This window comes from Neophocaena asiaeorientalis, unplaced genomic scaffold, assembly GCF_003031525.2.
Source record: "Neophocaena asiaeorientalis asiaeorientalis breed wild unplaced genomic scaffold, Neophocaena_asiaeorientalis_V1.1 scaffold14, whole genome shotgun sequence".
Lineage (NCBI taxonomy): Eukaryota > Metazoa > Chordata > Mammalia > Artiodactyla > Phocoenidae > Neophocaena > Neophocaena asiaeorientalis.
The window spans coordinates 13,332,705-13,350,125 of record NW_020175192.1 but is presented as its reverse complement, the minus strand read 5'-3'; the positions used below and the strand labels follow the sequence as shown (position 1 = coordinate 13,350,125).

Sequence of the window (17,421 nt, the reverse complement as noted above, 5' to 3'; positions counted from 1 at the left end):
TCAGCCTAAAGGGACAGAGAGAAAGGAGGGCAGAGAGAAAAGAGAGGGCGGTAGTTGGGAAGGAGCAGTTTTGAGGTGAGCCGACAGGAAGCCACCCTGCAGGAGTCCTGCTGGGACAGCCCTCCTTGGCCGCCCGCCAGTCACCGGTGTTACAACAGGAGCAGCCTCGTAAAAATACCACAAAAATACCACGGGGCTGAGTCAGCCTCACCTGCGCAACTTCGGCACTCACGCCAGCCTCCGTCCACCCATCGGAGGCATCGGAGCTCATCATGGTGGGCTTCACGGCAATGGTGGGCTTGGAGTAGGGCGAGCTGCTCAGGCCTTCATCTTCCGGGCGGCCGCTCTCGGGCCTGGGGGGCAGGCGAGGCGGAGGGGGCAGGCTGCCGGCTCGGGGCTGGGGGCGGCCAGGTGCCGGCTGGTGGTCGGTGCGCAGGCAGAAGCAGTTTTTGCAGGACCCGGGCTTCCAGATGTGCTCCACAAAGTCGCTGCACGCAGACATTTTCGGGCTCTCGGGGTTCACTGGGATGGTCTGGTGCATCTTGAGCAGCAGGCGGGGTGCTGGTTCATCTTGCGCCTGGCTCCCTGCCGTGGTCTCAGGGGAGGCGGATGGGGCGCACAGGGCGGCTTCCTGGAAAGGCAGAACACTCCTCATCAGAGATCTCCCCTGCCAGAGGACGGGGGCGTGATCAATTCGAGCCTGACGATGTGACTGGGGAGCAGAGCGGGGAGCAGGGGGAAAGGAGGAGAAAGAGGTAAAGATGAATATTCTATTTATTCTGAGACCCTCACCCATTTGTCATGAGGCTCTTAATCCCTTTCTAGTGGTGTGGCCTTAGAAAAGCCGTAAAAGCTAAACACGGCTCTGTTGCTTGAGTAGAGAGCGTAAAAGACACTTCAGTCCCCTAAACTCCTGAGTGCTTGGAGGTTTGGGGCAGTTAACAGGAAGAAACCGCACAGGGCTGGCGATGAGAAGCTTGTGGCTGACCCATGCCTGCCCTGCTGCTAGGGGTCTCGAGCCTGGGACTCTGCCCCAGAGAAACAAGAACTACCAAGTAGGACAGCAGATAAAAATCGTGGCTTCTGGAAGACAAGCCACAATTTTTAACCAAGAACCATGTGTGTGGGGAGGCAGGCCTGGGCTCTGAAATCAGCACTGTAACCCATACTTGTGAGGATATGGAGACAGAAGTGGTGAGCAAGGGGGGAGGTGGGGTGCCGGCTGCCCCCCAGGGACCTTTGTCGGAAGGTCTGGCATCTTGGGAATTCGCCCTCCCCGGCCCCCCTTTCTTAGTATGCCTCATTCAATCCAGGGCTCAGTGAGATCAATACAGCCAGAGCTGCAGGGCCAGGGGGAAACCGAAAGAGAGATCCATGGTCACGACAGCCCTGTGGTCTAGGGCTGGTTAGGCTACAACAGAAGGAAGAGATGATCACAGCTATTTTCCCTACGAGGCCCCTGAAGGGGAGGCAGTGAGCTTGCTGAAAGAGTTTGTTGCCTCTGACAGTAAAAACTGAAGGCTGAGAGTTTGCACCATAGAATTCACTCGGTAAATTCACCATTGAGGGGGAACTCGAAGGGTTGCAGATTTTAACCAGTTAACCTGAATAACATCCATCAGGTAGCTGTCATCCCCATTTTACAGATGGGAAAAGAACGGCAGCGACATCAACTAAGACTTGGCCACAGACACAGAGAGTTCGGGGGTTCTAGAAAAAGAAGCCAACTTTGCTGGCAGCTCTTCATTATCACCTCACTCATCACCTCATTCTTTATACTGAGTTGCTGCCATTATCTGTTAGCTGCTTTTGCTCTTCTTTCCTCATTTAAATGAACTGACTTCCTCAAAAGGAGAGCGTTCAGGAGAAAATCGTCCTGAAGAATCTACAGTGAACACACTCTCATTAAACAGGGAGGGTTTGGCCCTGGGATCTGCTTTCCACTTTCCTCCCGTGAGACCTGGCTCTGAGGTTGATGCTCTCTATACCGTCAACAGGACTAACCAGGTGGAATGAGCCAGGAGCCCCAAAGATCATTCCAGAATCTCTGTGGGAAGAGCTCTCTTTCTGGTCTCCCACACTCACAGAGAGGGGTGCCTATTCAACAAGAGCTGAAGCTATATTGGCCTCTTTTCCCTCCAAAGTTAACCAGGAAGCCCACCGCATCATCTTTAAGCTAAATGAACTCTCTGAAATAAAAGACAAGTATTTGTCTTTTAGTTTGTGACCGTTGTTAGGATTCATGCATCAAGATGATTGCAAGTTGGGTTCTCCTCCTCCTGCTACACCCAAGTTGCAGGTTCATTCCCTGCCAAGTTCCCAGAAGAGGTCACTAAGCTTCAACAGGCAGAGGAGAGCAAGGATTTTTCTTTCTCCTACAGTCCCAGGCCACGGAGAGCTCTAGGCTCTCCTGCTAGATTGTGGAAAGAGGAAAAAGCAGAGGAGGTGCTCTGGTATTCAGTAAGGCAAATCTCCGTACCCCTGCCCCGAGGTGAGGAGAAAGTCCTTTCCTGGGGTTCCTGGCCCCCCTCTTCTACTGCAGGCAGAGGCTCCCACGCCCCAGGTGGGATGGAAGGAGAGAGCTTGGGAATCGGTTCTGTGTGGGCTCATCTCCTTCCTGCAGCTCCTCACAGGGCTGGGCTATCTGAGGACTGGGGTGGGGGGGGGGCATCCTACAGTTTCGCAAAGCAGCCGCTTGGGGTAGCCACGCCTCATCTCCTGCTCAACAGGCAACTGACCCACGCTTGTCATGGTTGCTTGGTGCCGGAGGTTCCCCTCCTGTGCCGCAGATGGCCCACTCCAGCCCTGGGACTTTTGGTAGGCTCTGGATTACCAACGTTCGGGAAGCTTCCAGAACCCCTCACCAGTTCATGAGCACTCTCCTTGCTCCCATCCTCAGCTCTGAAATTCTCTGACGGTGAGTACAACTTCTACCACAGACTGGAGAGGTTTTTCAGGAAAAAAGAATGAAGACAAGAACAGAATAAAGCCCTGAGCTCCTCTCCATCGCTGACTCACTACACATCCTGTTAAAACTGGTTTGTCAGTCACAGCAAACAGAATCTATCACTACATCAAGCCAGAAAGGATTCTCTGTCTAGAGAGGTTCTGTGCTTGGAATTATATCCAATTTGTTTTAAGTAAAAGATGGTGGAAAACTCAAGTGGCACTCACAAAGCAGGAGCCCTGCCTGCCTGCCGGTGCCAGCTCTCCACAGCCTGGGAATGGCACCTTTCCAGCCCACATTCCTTGCCTCCGAGGGGAGGTAGCCCCCAGAATTATGCAAATTCCTCCATTTCAGTGGGAGGCAGCGGTGTAAGATTAGAAAAAGATCTCAGCATTCTTTCTGATCCAAGTCATGATAAAATATCTTTGCCTCTGCAAACTTCTGCACCAGATTTGTGGCTAAAATGTGCAAGATCGAAGCTGTCAGACACACACCCACCCCACTGGAAAAAGAATCCGAAGAATGGTGACCAGATCCATAAAACGAAATCTTTGGGCTCCAAATGCCCCTCATACTTGCATCGAAAGTTGCTCACACCTTACCCTGAAGTGACAGAATTCCACAAAATTTTCATCTAAAAAAATTATCTACATTACAATTAGATGAATGCAACACCGGAAAAGAGAACTATTTATGAAAGTGTTTGTCTGGATTTCAACACTCCATTGACAGAGGTTGCCCCGGCAGAAAGGAGAAAGTGACGGCCTTACCTCCCCCCTCCCCCCGCGCACACAGAGGGTAAGTCATGATATTCACTCAACTTTTAATTTTCTTTTTTCCTTCTCCAGTGCAATGTAATCTAATCTTAGCAGTAGGAATGTGGTTTCTGTGGGTTAGACCCATTAGTCTAAACCAGTAAGGAAGATTCCCGCGTTCCACAAGACCCCATGATAGCGAAATAACCGCACAATTTCCCAGTGCTTCCTGTCAAATTTCCGGCTCAAAAAGGTAAGGGGTTGTTAAGGACAGTTCAGGCCAATGATCCATAGGGCCTTCCCAACCTGACTCTGGGTTGGACGCCTTGCAAAACTCCTCCCTCCTAGACCTTTGGGCTTTGCTATCGGCTCTGCAAAGCCATGTGCTTGCTGGCTGAGCTTCACCTGAGAGAAATATACAGAGCCGGCCCTGCCTCCATTCTCAGTGGAGAGGTTCTATTTTCTAAGTGTGTGTGTGTGTGTGTGTGTGTGTGTGTGTGTGTGTGTGTGTGTGTGTGTGTGTGTGTCTGGGGAAGCGGCAGCACAAGCAAAGGTTAACAACGTGCCCACAGTAGCCTTTCAGAAGGCTCTGCCACGGCTCAAGAAGAAGGCATCGTCTCGTTCCCCTTTGAGACCCCCAGGCTGGCATCCAACTCGGGGCTGCCTAAGAGGCAACTACTAACTTGGGGCCCCAAAGCATCACCCCCGGGGGCCTGGTCTGAGGCGCGCGGGCGGTCTCTCCCTCTCTGCTCCTTTGACAATCCTGCGGCCGCGGAAAGGCAGTCTCCACAATAGCAATCCCCAAAGCGCTCCGGTCTCCTGCCCCAAACCCAGCAGCCAGACCAGCGAGACCAGCAGAACAGGCGGTTCCCTTGCCTGAACTCGGAGGAAAGTTTCCCCGTTCGAAACAGCGCGATTCTCGAATGAATCGAAAACACCTCTCCGGCTCCCCGGTCCTCCGGGATCGGCGCCTCCACCTCGGGCGCAACCCGGGGCGCACGCGGTCCGGACGCTCCACCCTCCCCCAGCGGCCGCCTGTCACTCCGGGTGACGCCGACTGGGGTCGCCCGCTCGGTAACCGCCGCGCTCCCCCGGACCTTCCCTCTGCGCCCACGTTTGCCAAACAAAAAGAGGCAGGCTTTGGAGAAGGCGCCGCGGGCTCACCTCGGGGCCGCGCTCCCCCGGCCTCGCCGCTGGTCTCCGAGCCGCCCGCCGCCCCGCCGAGCGCCTCGGAGCATTGTTTGGAGAGTGTGTGCGCGCGGTCCGTGCCCGGCCGCGGGCGGTTACGGAGGCTCCGCCCCCAGCCCGAGACTTGGAGGCGTCCGACCCCCGAGCGAGCGCCCTTTTCCACCCCTCTCCAAGGAGGGCCCGAGGGGTTCTGCAGGGGCGAGTTTCGGTGTCTAAAGCCTTCCTTTTCCCATGATGTGCGCATAGGTATGTAGTTGTCTTGCGTCCCTTCATCCTGCCTGCTCTGAGAGACCCTGAGAGGACCAGAGAGGCGTGGAGGGTACGGCCCCAGAGCTGGAGGGGCGGGCGAGGGGGGAAGGAAAGCGAGGGGTCCGGAGGGGAGTGATGAGGTCAGGACCGAGACGCGTTCCGAAAGCTGCGTGGGCACCGAGATTGTCATGACTTTTGCAGGTAGTAGGAGGCTGACGCACGACCCAGCCGGACTGGGCGTCCTGACAGCGGGTTCTGGGTCCTGCTCAGTCCCTCGACTGAGGCCTCAGGCAAATAGCTTAACCCCCTTGAACTTTAGTTTTCTGAAAGAGGCATACAACGATTAGAGTGGAAAGAGCTGGTCTTCCTCCACGCTGGGAAAGTGAGGGCTTCCGCAGGCCAGTATTACACCTGTGTTTACACAGTTTCCAGTGACTCATTCACTGAGATAGAATGAGTTCGAGATAGTCCTCGGGCTAAAAATCTTTTAACCGAGAGTATGACAGCCTACGACCCAGTCAGTGCCCTCCCTTTCTCCTGCTGCCTGCAACAGGCTTGCACCTTGACCTGGGTGTTTCCTCAAGGAGCCCGCACCAAGGTCACCACCTGGCGCCGGCCTGGTTGGGGGGAATTCGCGAAGACCCCAGAAAAACACCTGTGGCCTTCTCTCTGCTCCTTCCTCCTCTCCAGAGAGGCAGTGTATAGTAACTCCAGCGGGAGTCCTCCGCCAGGCAGCCCACCACGATGCGCCTGTGAGCCTCCGCCCAGCTCAGAGCAGGAAAGCTGGTTCTCCTTGAGATTCCTGCGTTCTCTTAGTGATCCGGCGGTGACAGAGCAGGAATGGGGGGTGGGATAAGGGTGGGGAGAAGACATGTGTTTGAGGTTTGGTTTCTGTGTGAGAAAAAGAGAAAGTTAGAAAGGATATTAAAAAAAAAAAACTTCCTGTGCTCCAATGTCACTGATTTCTCCTGAGTATGAGTAGAACTGGGGAGAAGGTTTAGAGAGAGGAAGGTAGGTTAAATACCTACCCTGTACTAAACAACCCCATGCGAGGGACATCATCCCCATTTCACAGAGAAGAAGACCAGGGCACAGGGGGGCCACATCATTTGCCATGGCCCATCAGCTGAAAAGTCGTGGTTCTGGGGTTGGAACCAAGAGCTGTCTGACTCCTCTGATGGGCACTTGCACTCTGCCACTCTGCCCTCTGCTAGTACTGGTTGTCCAGCTCTATTTTTCTTTCTTCTCGAAGTGAAGGGAAACCATTTGAACAAACATGGAAGGAAAACTCCGTTTAGGCTCCATCATCATCCAACAAAACTGAAGGGTCAATCCCACTCATTTACAGAGAGACCAGGAGGGGAAGGTGTTGATAAGCAGGTAGGGACAAAGTGGTTGTCGCTGGAGAAATCCAAAAATGACATCAGGAGGTGCATGCAATTCAGTTACAATGGAAGAGGGCAAACCCAGGTGTTTGACAAGTTCCTAGTTCCCATGATTCAGGTGGGATATCTCCGTCCTTCCTCTGTAAAGCCTGGTGGGGACACCCACCCCGCGGAATGGAGCATACAGGAGGCATTCGCGTTCTCACATTGTTCCTTCTCTTTACTTAATTTGTCTTTAATATATTAACAGGCTAAAGAACGTAATTATAAGAAGCAAAGGCTATAGTATAAGATTGGCGGTTCTGTGGCATGGTACAGCAATTGAATGGTTAATTCAGTCTTGCAAAATATACTGTGTTTTCAAGCGTTTTGCTGCGCTCACACGAAGTAAATGCATTATACTGTAGTTGCTGACATATAAAGTGCATCTTTTAATGCCAGCGACATGGCCTTAAAACTGGCTTCATCTTGCCTAATGAAAAGAATAAAAAAATACTTCAAAAGAGTTGCTTAGATCCGCACAAAATACCTGTTATCTTATGCAGTGCTCCACCAGTGACTGTTAAGTATGTTATCTCCTCAGTGAAGCTACAGTAAGCTCATGCATTTTAATAAACAATTCTTGCTTGAACTTCCAAAATTCACCCTGCAATGCAGTGCAATTAGCGTATACACAGCATTCTGCGTCTACCCACTTATCAGTTCATTTTCACAACATTTTTAACTGCAGGGCTTGGCTTCCCAGATACAGATCAGACCTCGAAGAAGAGTGATTCCCTTCAGGGTTTTAGTCCTGGAGCACCATTCTGTACAAGAGAGCAGTTAAATTTGGGGAAATTAAGACAAAGTCTGGGGCAGGTGGTGCTTTGAGATAAATAGGGTAAAGTAATTTGGAATTAGAAAGGCAAAAAGGTAGGATTAAATTATACAGAGAAAATAATGCTAGCTGGGGTACTTGAGGAGTTAGCATGAAGATTGGACCAAAATAATCCAAGCCTGTGTCTCCCTAGCTGGAGAAGAGACCTCAAATGATAGAGAGGTGTTCAATTTTAGTCAACAAACATTTATCGAGTGCCTTCTCCTTATGAAGCACAGGATGAGGGAATATAGGGGAAAAAAGAAAGATGAAAAAAAGACAGAATAAAAGCTTTATGAGAGGAAGATAAGCTAGGAGCAGTGAGGATTCAAAGGAGGAAAAGATAAAACCGCAAGAAGTGGTTTCAGGGAGGAAGGGGCTTTGTAGGATGAGAAGGATTATAATTTGTGGACAGTGGGGACTTTCCAGACGGAGAGAGTGGTATCCGCAAAGGAATGGACGTGGGCGAGGCAGAAGACTTTTTGAGAGATTTCTTATCCAGTCTGGCTGGAGCATGATTATTGGAGACAAGCCTGGAAATGGCGTGGGGCACTGGACAGGAAAGGCTTGCTTTCTAAGTGAGCGAACGGGAGAGGATTGACATTTCTGATCAGCCGAACGATGCTCTCCAAGTTAGTTTTTCATTTGCTCTATCTGGATCTTATATCTCAGGTGGATTAGGAAGTGGGAGAAGAAATTGGAGACAAGGAGACTGGCTTAGAGTTTCTAACCCTGGTCCAGATGGGAGGTCAGGGCTTGATAAGGGACATAAGCAGGGGCAATGGAAAGGATGGATGTTGGAGGGAGGGCTTTGAAAGACATCAAGAGGGAGATGTGGGAACTGGATGCTTCCTGATCACTGTGAGCAGTGAGATCTTAACTACTCATGGCTTACAGAATGGGGTGCTTCCTCTGTGTCAGGCCCTGTGTGCTACATGGGTTACGTACTTTCACTTAAACTGCAGAGGAACTCTGAGGTCAGTGCTGTTGCTGAGGGAGAGGAGGGAATCAAAGATAACCGACAGAACTTCCGCTTCAAGAGACTGGTAGAAAGATGATGTCATTAGTACAAATAAGGAAGTCAGAGGATTTCGTTTGTGGTCTCTGGAGTCTGAAGTGTATGGAGCCATCTGGTGAATGAAGTTCTCCTGCCAGAGTGGTGTCTGGAGCCAGAGGAAAAATGAAAGAGCTTGGAGGGGTGGGTGAGGAAGGAGCAAAGATGAGGCGAAGAGAGACATGGTGATCTAGCAGGCCATGCATGAAACAGGAGTTCTCTTCCAGACCTTGTGTAATCCGGAGCAGTGTGAAGAGAGGTCTCTTGGAGAGGATGGAGGAAGCATTGTCAAGGGAATTCCAGGTTTCTGCTAATTGCATGAGGTGGGGTGTGTTCAAGACCAGCTTAAATTCTTAGTTACTTTGCTTATATCAGCAGGTGTTTCCAGCAGACCCCATGGAAGTATATCAAATGGGAGCACAGATGGGATGGGAAAGGCCGGCTTGACAGGGGTGCAAGTCGGGAAAAGGCGGATTTAGCAAGGGGAGGAGGGTGACGGCAGGTGAGAGAGGATGAAACTCCTGGAAGCCATGGGTGTATGCCGGGCTGCCTTGGTGGCATCTGAAGTCCCAGAGCCATCATGGAGGGGATTGCCAGGGTAAGGAGAGAAGGAAAAAGGTCTTCTGAAAATTTGCTGTAAGGAGCCCTTCTGGGTTCCTTCTGTCCTGCGAGAAGATGGTATTCTCAGCCAGCCAGTAAAGGTTCCTAGGCATACACGGCCCCACTCCTCTTTCTTTTTCCTTCCAAGTGATAATCAGCTCTTTAAGTTGCCAACCCTCAATTCTCTCTTCCTTCTCGAAGGTGTGGAAACTCAATCTGATCAGTTAATCCTGGTCCTGTGGTTATGGCATCACATCCTTGTGTCCCAACTTTTTTTTTTTAAACCATTCCCAACATCCCGTTCTTCCCTGTCTTTAGTCCCAGGCAGTGCTACCCAGGATAAGCCATGTTAAATAATTTACATTATTTTATCCCAAGCACTGAATAGATCCCCCCCTCCAAACTGAAAGCTATTATTTTAAATAACTGCAGATGTCAGAATCTCAACCCACATGGGACTGAAAGCTTAGGGTTCCGGATTGTTACGATGTTTCTTTGTGCCCAAGTGCCATAGAACTCAGATGTCAGGTGCTGAAGAAGGAAAACACTTTTCTCCCCTTTTATAATGTAATTACAGTGAGATGTGTATTCAGTGACAGATACCTTATTGCAAACCTCATTTTTTTCCAAAATGTTACTGTTATGGATTGACTTGTGTTCCCCTACCACCCCTCCCCCCCAAAAGATATATTGAAGTCTTAACCCCCAGTACCCCCAATAAGGTCAGATGTGACCTTATTTGGAAGTAGGGTCTTTACAGATGTAACCAAGTCTAAATAAGGTCATTAGGGTGGGTCCTAACCCAGTATGACTGGTGTCCTTATAAAAGGGGGAAATTTTGACCCAGAGACAGACACACAGAGGGAGGACAGTGTAAAGACGAAACGAGAGAAAGGCCATGTGGGTAAAGTGATGCATTTACTAGCCAAGGAAGGCCGAGGATTGCCAGTGCACCCCAGGAGCTGAAAGACACAAGGAAGGATTCTTCCCTGAACCTGTCAAAGAGAGCTTGGCCCCTGTGACACCTTGATTTGGGACCTCTAGCCTCCAGCACTGTGAGACATTAACTTCTGTTGTTTTGAGCCACCCAGTTTTTGGTATAGCCAGCCCTCTGTTTCTAAGGCTTCAGATCCACAGCTGGTTGACTCCAAGGATGTGAAACCCAAGGATACAGGAGGCTGACTGTATTCATTGAACTACCTCATTTTATATAAGGGACTTGAGCATCTGTGGATTTGGGTATGCGGGGCACTCCTGGAACCAATCCCCCACGGATACCTAGGGACGACTGTACTTTGTTAGAGCAGCCCTAGGAAACTAATATAGTTCCTAAAATAAAAATGTTCCAATGAGTGATATACACTACAGCTTCTAGACAGATGATCGATATTTTTCAAAAATCAAGAACATGACCTACAGAGGCATGTTAATTAATGCCCACCATGAATGTAATGCCAGACAGTTCACTAGAATAAGAAAGTCAGAGTGTCCCTTCATTCAACCTGCCCGAGGAAGAAAAAGGTCATTCTTTCATCTGTAGCTCCCTCTTTCTCCAGTTTTAAGGTCCATGGTTAGGGGAAAGTCCCAGTTCCTTAATTGAGTTTGTATTTGCATGGTTGAGAAACTCTTTACCTCCATACCCAGGCAGTGTGCATTAAGTATCTCGAAGCCCATCAAGGGATTTTTCTGGGTCCACAGACACATCCAGAGATGCCCTTAATGGACATTAGAAGTCATCTTGGCCTAATCCTTCACTGACAAATGGGGGCCCTGAGGCCCTAGATGACCAATGTGACTTGCCCAAGGTCTCATAGAACATTTCATAATACTTCTTCTGAGCTTTCAAGGTTGTTTGATTTTAGTGTGAACTCAGCTGTGAGTTAAGGATGTGAAAATGAGAACTATTTGAAGAATTAATTCATCACGCCCACTGCTTGGCTTTCTGACTGAGCTGGGGTCAGAGTTGAAAAGCAGCAGAACATTTTACATTGGGGAGGTCACAAAGGAAAAACAAACCCATTTGAAAGATGTGTTTACTTACCCTCAAGCAAACCTCCTGATGGCACAGCCACTTTGGAAGACAGTCTGACAGTTTCTTAAAAAGTTAACTGTACAAGAGGGAAGGCATATGGGAACATATGTATATGTATAGCTGATTCACTTTGTTATAAAGCAGAAACTAACACACCATTGTAAAGCAATTATACCCCAATAAAGATGTTTAAAAAAAAAAAAAGCATAAAAAAAAAAAAAAGTTAACTGTAAACTTGTCGTATGGCCCAGTAATTCCACCCTCAGATATCTACCCAAGAGAAATGAAAATATGTCCACACTACAACTTGCATACCAATGTTCATACAACATTATTCATAATAGTTAAAGAGGGTAACAACCCAGATGTCCATCAGCTGGTCAATGGATAAGCAATATGTGATATATCTGTGTAATGTATTACTATTCAGTAATAAAAAAGAATGAAATAGTGATACATGTGGCAACACAGGTGGACCTCAGAAACATGCTAAGTACCAAGTGAAAGAAGCCAGACTCAAAAGACAACTTAATGTATGATTCCAGTTCTGTGAAATATCCAGGGGCTTCCTTGGTGGCACAGTGGTTAAGCATCCACCTACCAATGCAGGGGACACGGGTTTGAGCCCTAGTCTGGGAAGATCCCACGTGCCGCGGAGCAACTAAGCCCGTGCGCTGCAACTACTGAGCCTGTGCTGTAGAGCCTGCGAGACACAACTACTGAGCCCACGTGTCACAGCTACTGAAGCCTGCGTGCCTAGAGCCCATGCTCCGCAACAAGAGAAGCCACCGCAATGAGAAGCCTGCACACCGCAACGAGGAGTGGCCCCTGCTCGCCGCAACTAGAGAAAGCCTGCGCGCAGCAACAAAGACCCAATGCAGCCTAAAAGAAAAAAAAGAAAAAAAAAAAGAAATATCCAAAAAAGGCAACTTTTCAGAGACAGAAAGTAGATCAGTTGTTGCCTAGGGCTGGAGGTGGGAAAGGGGTTGGGGAGTGAGGATGAACTGTAAATGGCCGTGGGGGGGATCTTACTGAGATGATGAAAATGTTCTAAAACCAGATTGTGATGATGATTGAACAACTTGACAAGTTTACTAAAAATTATTGAGTAGCACGCTAAAAATTGTTGCACTTTATCGTATATAAATTATACCTCAGTAAAGTTGTTTATAAAGAGAGAAAGATGGAATAGTATTCAGCCTTAAAAAGGAAGGCAATTTTGACACATGCTACAACACAGATAAACCTCGAGGGCATTAGGCCAAATGAAGTAAGCCAAGAGGACAATTGCTCTTTGATTTCACCTAGGTACCTAGAGTAGTCAAAGTCATAGGGACAGAAAGGAGAATGGTGGTTGCCAGGGCTTTTGGGAAGGGGGAGTGGGGAATTATTGTTTAATGGATACAATTTCAGTTTGGGAAGATGAAGTTCTGGAGATGGATGGTGGTGATGGTTGTACAACAATGTGCATGTCCTTAATGCCATGGCATCGCACACTTAAAAAAAGTTATAACGGTAAATTTTATGTTACATATATTTTATCACAATTAGAGAGATCACCCATGTCTCTGTGAGAGAACTGCCTGAGTGTGAAAGATGAAGCAGGTCTGAGAAATCTCATGTATCTTTAGGTCAATGAGCCTTAGTCATTCAGAAGGCCATCGGGTTTAAACTCCTGTAGCAGATAGGTGGATCCATAATTCTTTAACATCACAGAAACTCCAGGCTGATTGCTACCTGATAAATCAGGTCAGGGTTGAGAAAACATCACATGCTTTACTGTGGTTCAACAGTTGCTTCCCCCTCGTCTTTCCCAAGGCAGCTTTGGTTTTGGTTTTACTAGGTCAGTAGGCTTCCCGAGTGTCCTGACCTCTGTGTTGTTGTTGACTTTGACAGGAAGCCTTCTGTGTAACCTTACCTCTGAGACCTAGTTATCAGTTGCCAAAACCCAGCCATAAGGATGTCATTCCATGGACCATATCTTAGAGGTTTTCACTTACAAAGGTAAGCCGGTGCTCTAAATCAAGTTTTCCTGAGGATTTTTTCAGTGGTAGAATAAAAGGTTTCTATTTATCTAAAAAGAACATGTCATTTGCCATCTGTTGTAAAGTTGTCTAAATCTGTTGAAAAACTGTTTCCTTTGGTTAGTCACCCTTGAAGTGAGGTGGCCTTTTCTCTTTTCCTTCTTCTTTTTTTTTTCCTTAGCTTCTCTTTTTTTTTAATTTTTTTTTTTTGCGGTACGCAGATCTCTCACTGTTGTGGCCTCTCCCGCTGCGGAGCACAGGCTCCAGACACACAGCCTCAGCGGCCATGGCTCACAGGCCCTGTCGCTCCGGGGCATGTGGGATCTTCCTGGACCGGGGCACGAACCCGTGTCCCCTGCATTGGCAGGCGGACTCACAACCACTGCGCCACCAGGGGAAGCCCTTCTTAGCTTTTCATAGAAAATATACCACAAAAGGATCTCAAGACAATTTTTGGACACAGAGCATTTTACCAATAAACAGTCTTGGCCCTTTGCAGGAGTAAAATCCCATTTTAATACAGCACAAGGGACGCTGGAGAGAGGTCTTATTTCTCTCTGCGGTATACCACATGGTGAAACCAAAAAAAAGACTTTAACTTGCTTCCTTCTTTCAGGTTTCTGAGTGCATGCACTCAGTCCAGAGACATATGTTGCTTGGTTTCTGCATGGGGTGGGGTGGGGTGACATGGGGGAGCAAATAAACCTCCCCTGTAGGACCTCTGGTACCCTGTAGCCTCCTTCAATTTCAGGTCCACAGTACATCATTGACACAGAGTATCTATCTATGCCAACCCCTGCACCTTCTACAAACACTGACTCTTTTTAGTAAATGACCTCTTCCCAAGTCATAATATCACAGAGTTAACAGTCTCGTTTTGCATCTCTGTCAAGTAGTAGGGGGAGGACTTGCCTAGGCAGACCAGTTAATAATCAAGTGTAGAAGATTGGAGGGAAAAACACAGGATTAATTTGGTCTTCCAGATCCTCTGTATAAAACTCCCAGGTAGTGTCGCATGTGCAGTGTCACCAGTGCGGCACTTTGTGGGGTCGGGATGATCAGCACACTCCTGACTGGTGCTGACATATAATAATTGTGGCCGAGAGGCTGCTGGAGGGACACTTGGTGGAGTATCCAGTGACCACAGAATGTAGCCGATTCAGCAAGCTTTGCAGTGACCAGTGAATGGGGAAAGGGGGGCATCATAGCTAGAAGAGAGAGCAGAGCAAAAGCTTGAGCTAATTTACTGGAAAGCCCCAGGCCTTGTTAAGGAATCTTTATGATAATAGCTCTTTTGACTGGCCATTCTGTTTTTTCCCTTTCAGAAGTAGCAATGGTGGTTGGCTGGGAAAGATGTGGAGAGAGCAGGGTAGGAAGGGGGTCAAAAGACACGTGACAGGGCTGATTAACAAGTAGTCTTTGTGAGCATTGGCCAGGGGACACCTGCAGCTCTTCCAGACATGCCTGCCCAGTAGGGGTGGTTTGAATGAGAAAACAGCTTCCCAAAAGATGTAACACAAGAGCATAAAAGGAAAAGAAAACTGTGCATTTGTGAGATGAGGGAATTGTAGAGTTTTATCTCTGATTCTCCTTTAAATAAACCTTTTACTATCTAATACTCTCACCCGTAGGTCAGGGCTCACCAGATGACGAGAGAGAGGACTCATTACCAGGGCTCCAAGCTGGTGTTTTGCTCAAAAAGGAATCTGCTTTCAAACAGACATGTATTCACTAATCTCTTTTCTTTAAAAAAAAAAATAAATAAAACAAACAGAAAATCTCTTCCAACTCAGCTGACTAAGTCTGAGTGGGGATGACAGCAGCATTCACTGGCGTGATCCCACAGAGCAAGTGTCCAGGATGAAAATAAATGTGACTTTTCCTATCAGGGCACAGTGGTGCCTTGTTTGTAATTCAATTAAAGAACAGGCGTTACAATGCTCTTGTATGACAGAGGAGATAATAAAGAGATCCACATCTTTGGGGCTGAAATTCAGCTAAACCTGTGCTTGACAGATTGGAATCAGTATCTTAAGAGAGCCAGAAGGGGACAGTCCTTGGTTTCCAAGGGGCTATACTTGGGGGAGGGGGGAGAAGCAAAAGAAAAAATCCTCATACCGTCCATGTTCAACCAGCTTAGCCCAGATGTATTCTAGGTGGTTGTTTCTCAAATTTATTGATATTTTCCATAGCTAATAGAGCCTTGATGAATATCAATTGTGTGATCATATTGTGAGATATTAATTCATTTTTCGGTCTGTCTCTCTCTCTCTCTCTCCCTATTGAAATGCTAAGTCGCCAAATAAGGTTTTAGCAGGACTTGGAAGGAATTAAGTGAGGTGTCATCACTGTCACCTTTGGAAAAGCTTTCCTGACTGTGGAAGCTGAGTTGGATGTCCCTTCTTGGCATTTTCACTGGCTTCAATTTCCTTGTCTGTAAAACATAATTAGCGATACCTTCCTCGGGAGGTTGTTTTGAAAATTAAGTAAGCTAAGTTATGTAAAATGCCTATTTCAGAACCTGGTGTCTTAGTCCATTCAGGCTGCTATAACAAAGTACCAGAGACCAGTGACTTATAAGCAGAAAACATTTCTCAGCGTTCTGGAATCTGGGAAGTTTGAGATCAAGACACTGGCAGATTCAGAGTCTGGTGAGAGCTCACTTCCTGGGTCATAGAAGGCTGTCTTTTTGCAGTGTCCTCACATGGTGGAAGGGGTGAGGGAGCTCTCTGGGGTCTCTTCTATAAAGGCACTATTCCCATTCATGAGGGCTCCACCTTCATGACCTAATCATCCCCAAAGACCCCCCATCTCCTGGTACTATCACCTTGGGGGTTGGGTTTCAATACATGAATTTGGGGGGGACCCAAACAATCAATGTGTAGCACCTGGCATGCACTCTGAATAGTTGATGGGCATTGTTAGAGCATGCATCAGAAAGCTAAATCCATTCATTTACTCATTTGGCACGCTTTTTTCTTTTTGAGGACACACCTTGTACTAGGCGCTAAGCAAGCCCCTGATGATAACAGCAGTGAGCCCAACAGATATGCTTTCTGACTTTCTGAATCGGACAGTATGATGGAGGGGAGAGGGGTAGGCAATGACAGAGCCAAACAGGACCATGAACTTTTGATGACAAATTGTGACAGGTGCTCTGAACGGACAGTGCTTTGTAAGGTCACAGTGCAGGAGAACTCCATCATCTAGGGAGTCAAAGAAGGCTTCCTTTTGAATGGACTTTGTTGCCGAGTTTGCAAGGATAAGGGTTGACATGGAGGGTGGGACATGAGACAGAAGCAGGATGTGAGAAAGGGTATCTGTTCTGTTGTGGTTTAATTTCATACTGTTGGAGGATCAGGAGATTTATTGATGTGAACTTAGAAGACTAATTCCTCCAGTGCCTTTTCTGGCATGAGTTGCTGTCCTCTGGTATCACAGGGATGTGTATGAAGGGAACACAGACAATGCAAGGGAGATGGTTTAGGGGTCTGCGGGGAAGGCACCTGGCTGGCAAATAGGAAGGAGCCAATAGGATCATGGAGTTAACACAAGGAACACCGGACTGAGAGGCAGGAGAGTCAGATCTTGTCCCCATCTAGCAGTTGTAGTTTACAGATGAGAAAACTGGTCTTCAAGAACATTGTGTATTTACCCAGGATATACACCTGATAGGTGGTAAAACTTAGACTAAAATCCAGGCCTTTTTATTCCAGGTCTCTTGACTATACCACAAATGGAAGGATTTGAGAAAATAATCGCTGAGGTCCCTTCCAGGTTTAAAGTTCGATATTATGAATGATCCCTATGGTGCTTCCTCAATAGTAAAGAGAAAAAAAAACGAAAAAGAAAGAAAAGGAGGAAAGGTAAGGTCAACAAGGATGGAAGGAAGGAAGGATGGAAGGAAGGAAGGATGGAAGGAAGGGAGGAAAGAAAGAAAAAGAAAGAGAAAAATGAGATGAAGACCCACAGAGACAGACAAAAAAGAAAAAGAGAAAGGAAAAGAGAAAAGAAAAAAATCTTAAATTTTATCTATGATTTTTCTACTTTGGATTATGTCCAACTTAATCATTTATAGAGCCGTTAAAATCCACATCAGAGCACTTGCCAACTGAGTGTTCTGTCTCCAGCCCACCGTCAGGGCACTCACTAGGATAGATGTGAGACTTCCCTGCCATATTATCATAATGTTTATTCCAGCCAATGCTTGATTATCTGTGCCAAACACAGGGCAAGCCATGGAGACACGAACCCCTGAGAGAGTTCACACGGTTCTGAGTCATTAGCTCCAATATCCTCGCAGCTCCAAAAGCGGCCAAGCTGGAGGTTTC

At 47.7% G+C, this 17,421-nt stretch overlaps 1 protein-coding gene and 1 long non-coding RNA gene across 3 annotated transcripts in view; one reads left to right on the top strand and one right to left on the bottom strand.

The window, feature by feature from the left end:
* The window catches only part of PRAG1 (PEAK1 related, kinase-activating pseudokinase 1), a 50,064-nt gene extending 45,080 nt beyond the window's left edge, over positions 1 to 4,984 (bottom strand). The window contains exons 1-2 of one of the 2 annotated variants that reach the window (XM_024765050.1): positions 4,867 to 4,984; positions 212 to 631 (exon numbers count right to left, since the gene is read on the bottom strand). In XM_024765050.1, the coding sequence (XP_024620818.1) occupies positions 212 to 541 (330 nt within the window). In that variant the 5' untranslated portion in view covers positions 542 to 631; positions 4,867 to 4,984. Of the gene's footprint in view, positions 1 to 211; positions 713 to 4,866 lie in introns of both variants that reach the window. The other variant, XM_024765049.1, reaches the window with a different exon arrangement.
* Positions 4,985 to 5,025: 41 nt separating this feature from the next.
* Positions 5,026 to 17,006, top strand: LOC112413234 (uncharacterized). The gene is made up of 3 exons (XR_003005925.1): positions 5,026 to 5,136; positions 12,963 to 13,070; positions 16,807 to 17,006. It is a non-coding gene; the product is annotated as an uncharacterized LOC112413234 (long non-coding RNA).
* Positions 17,007 to 17,421: the final 415 nt, after the last annotated feature.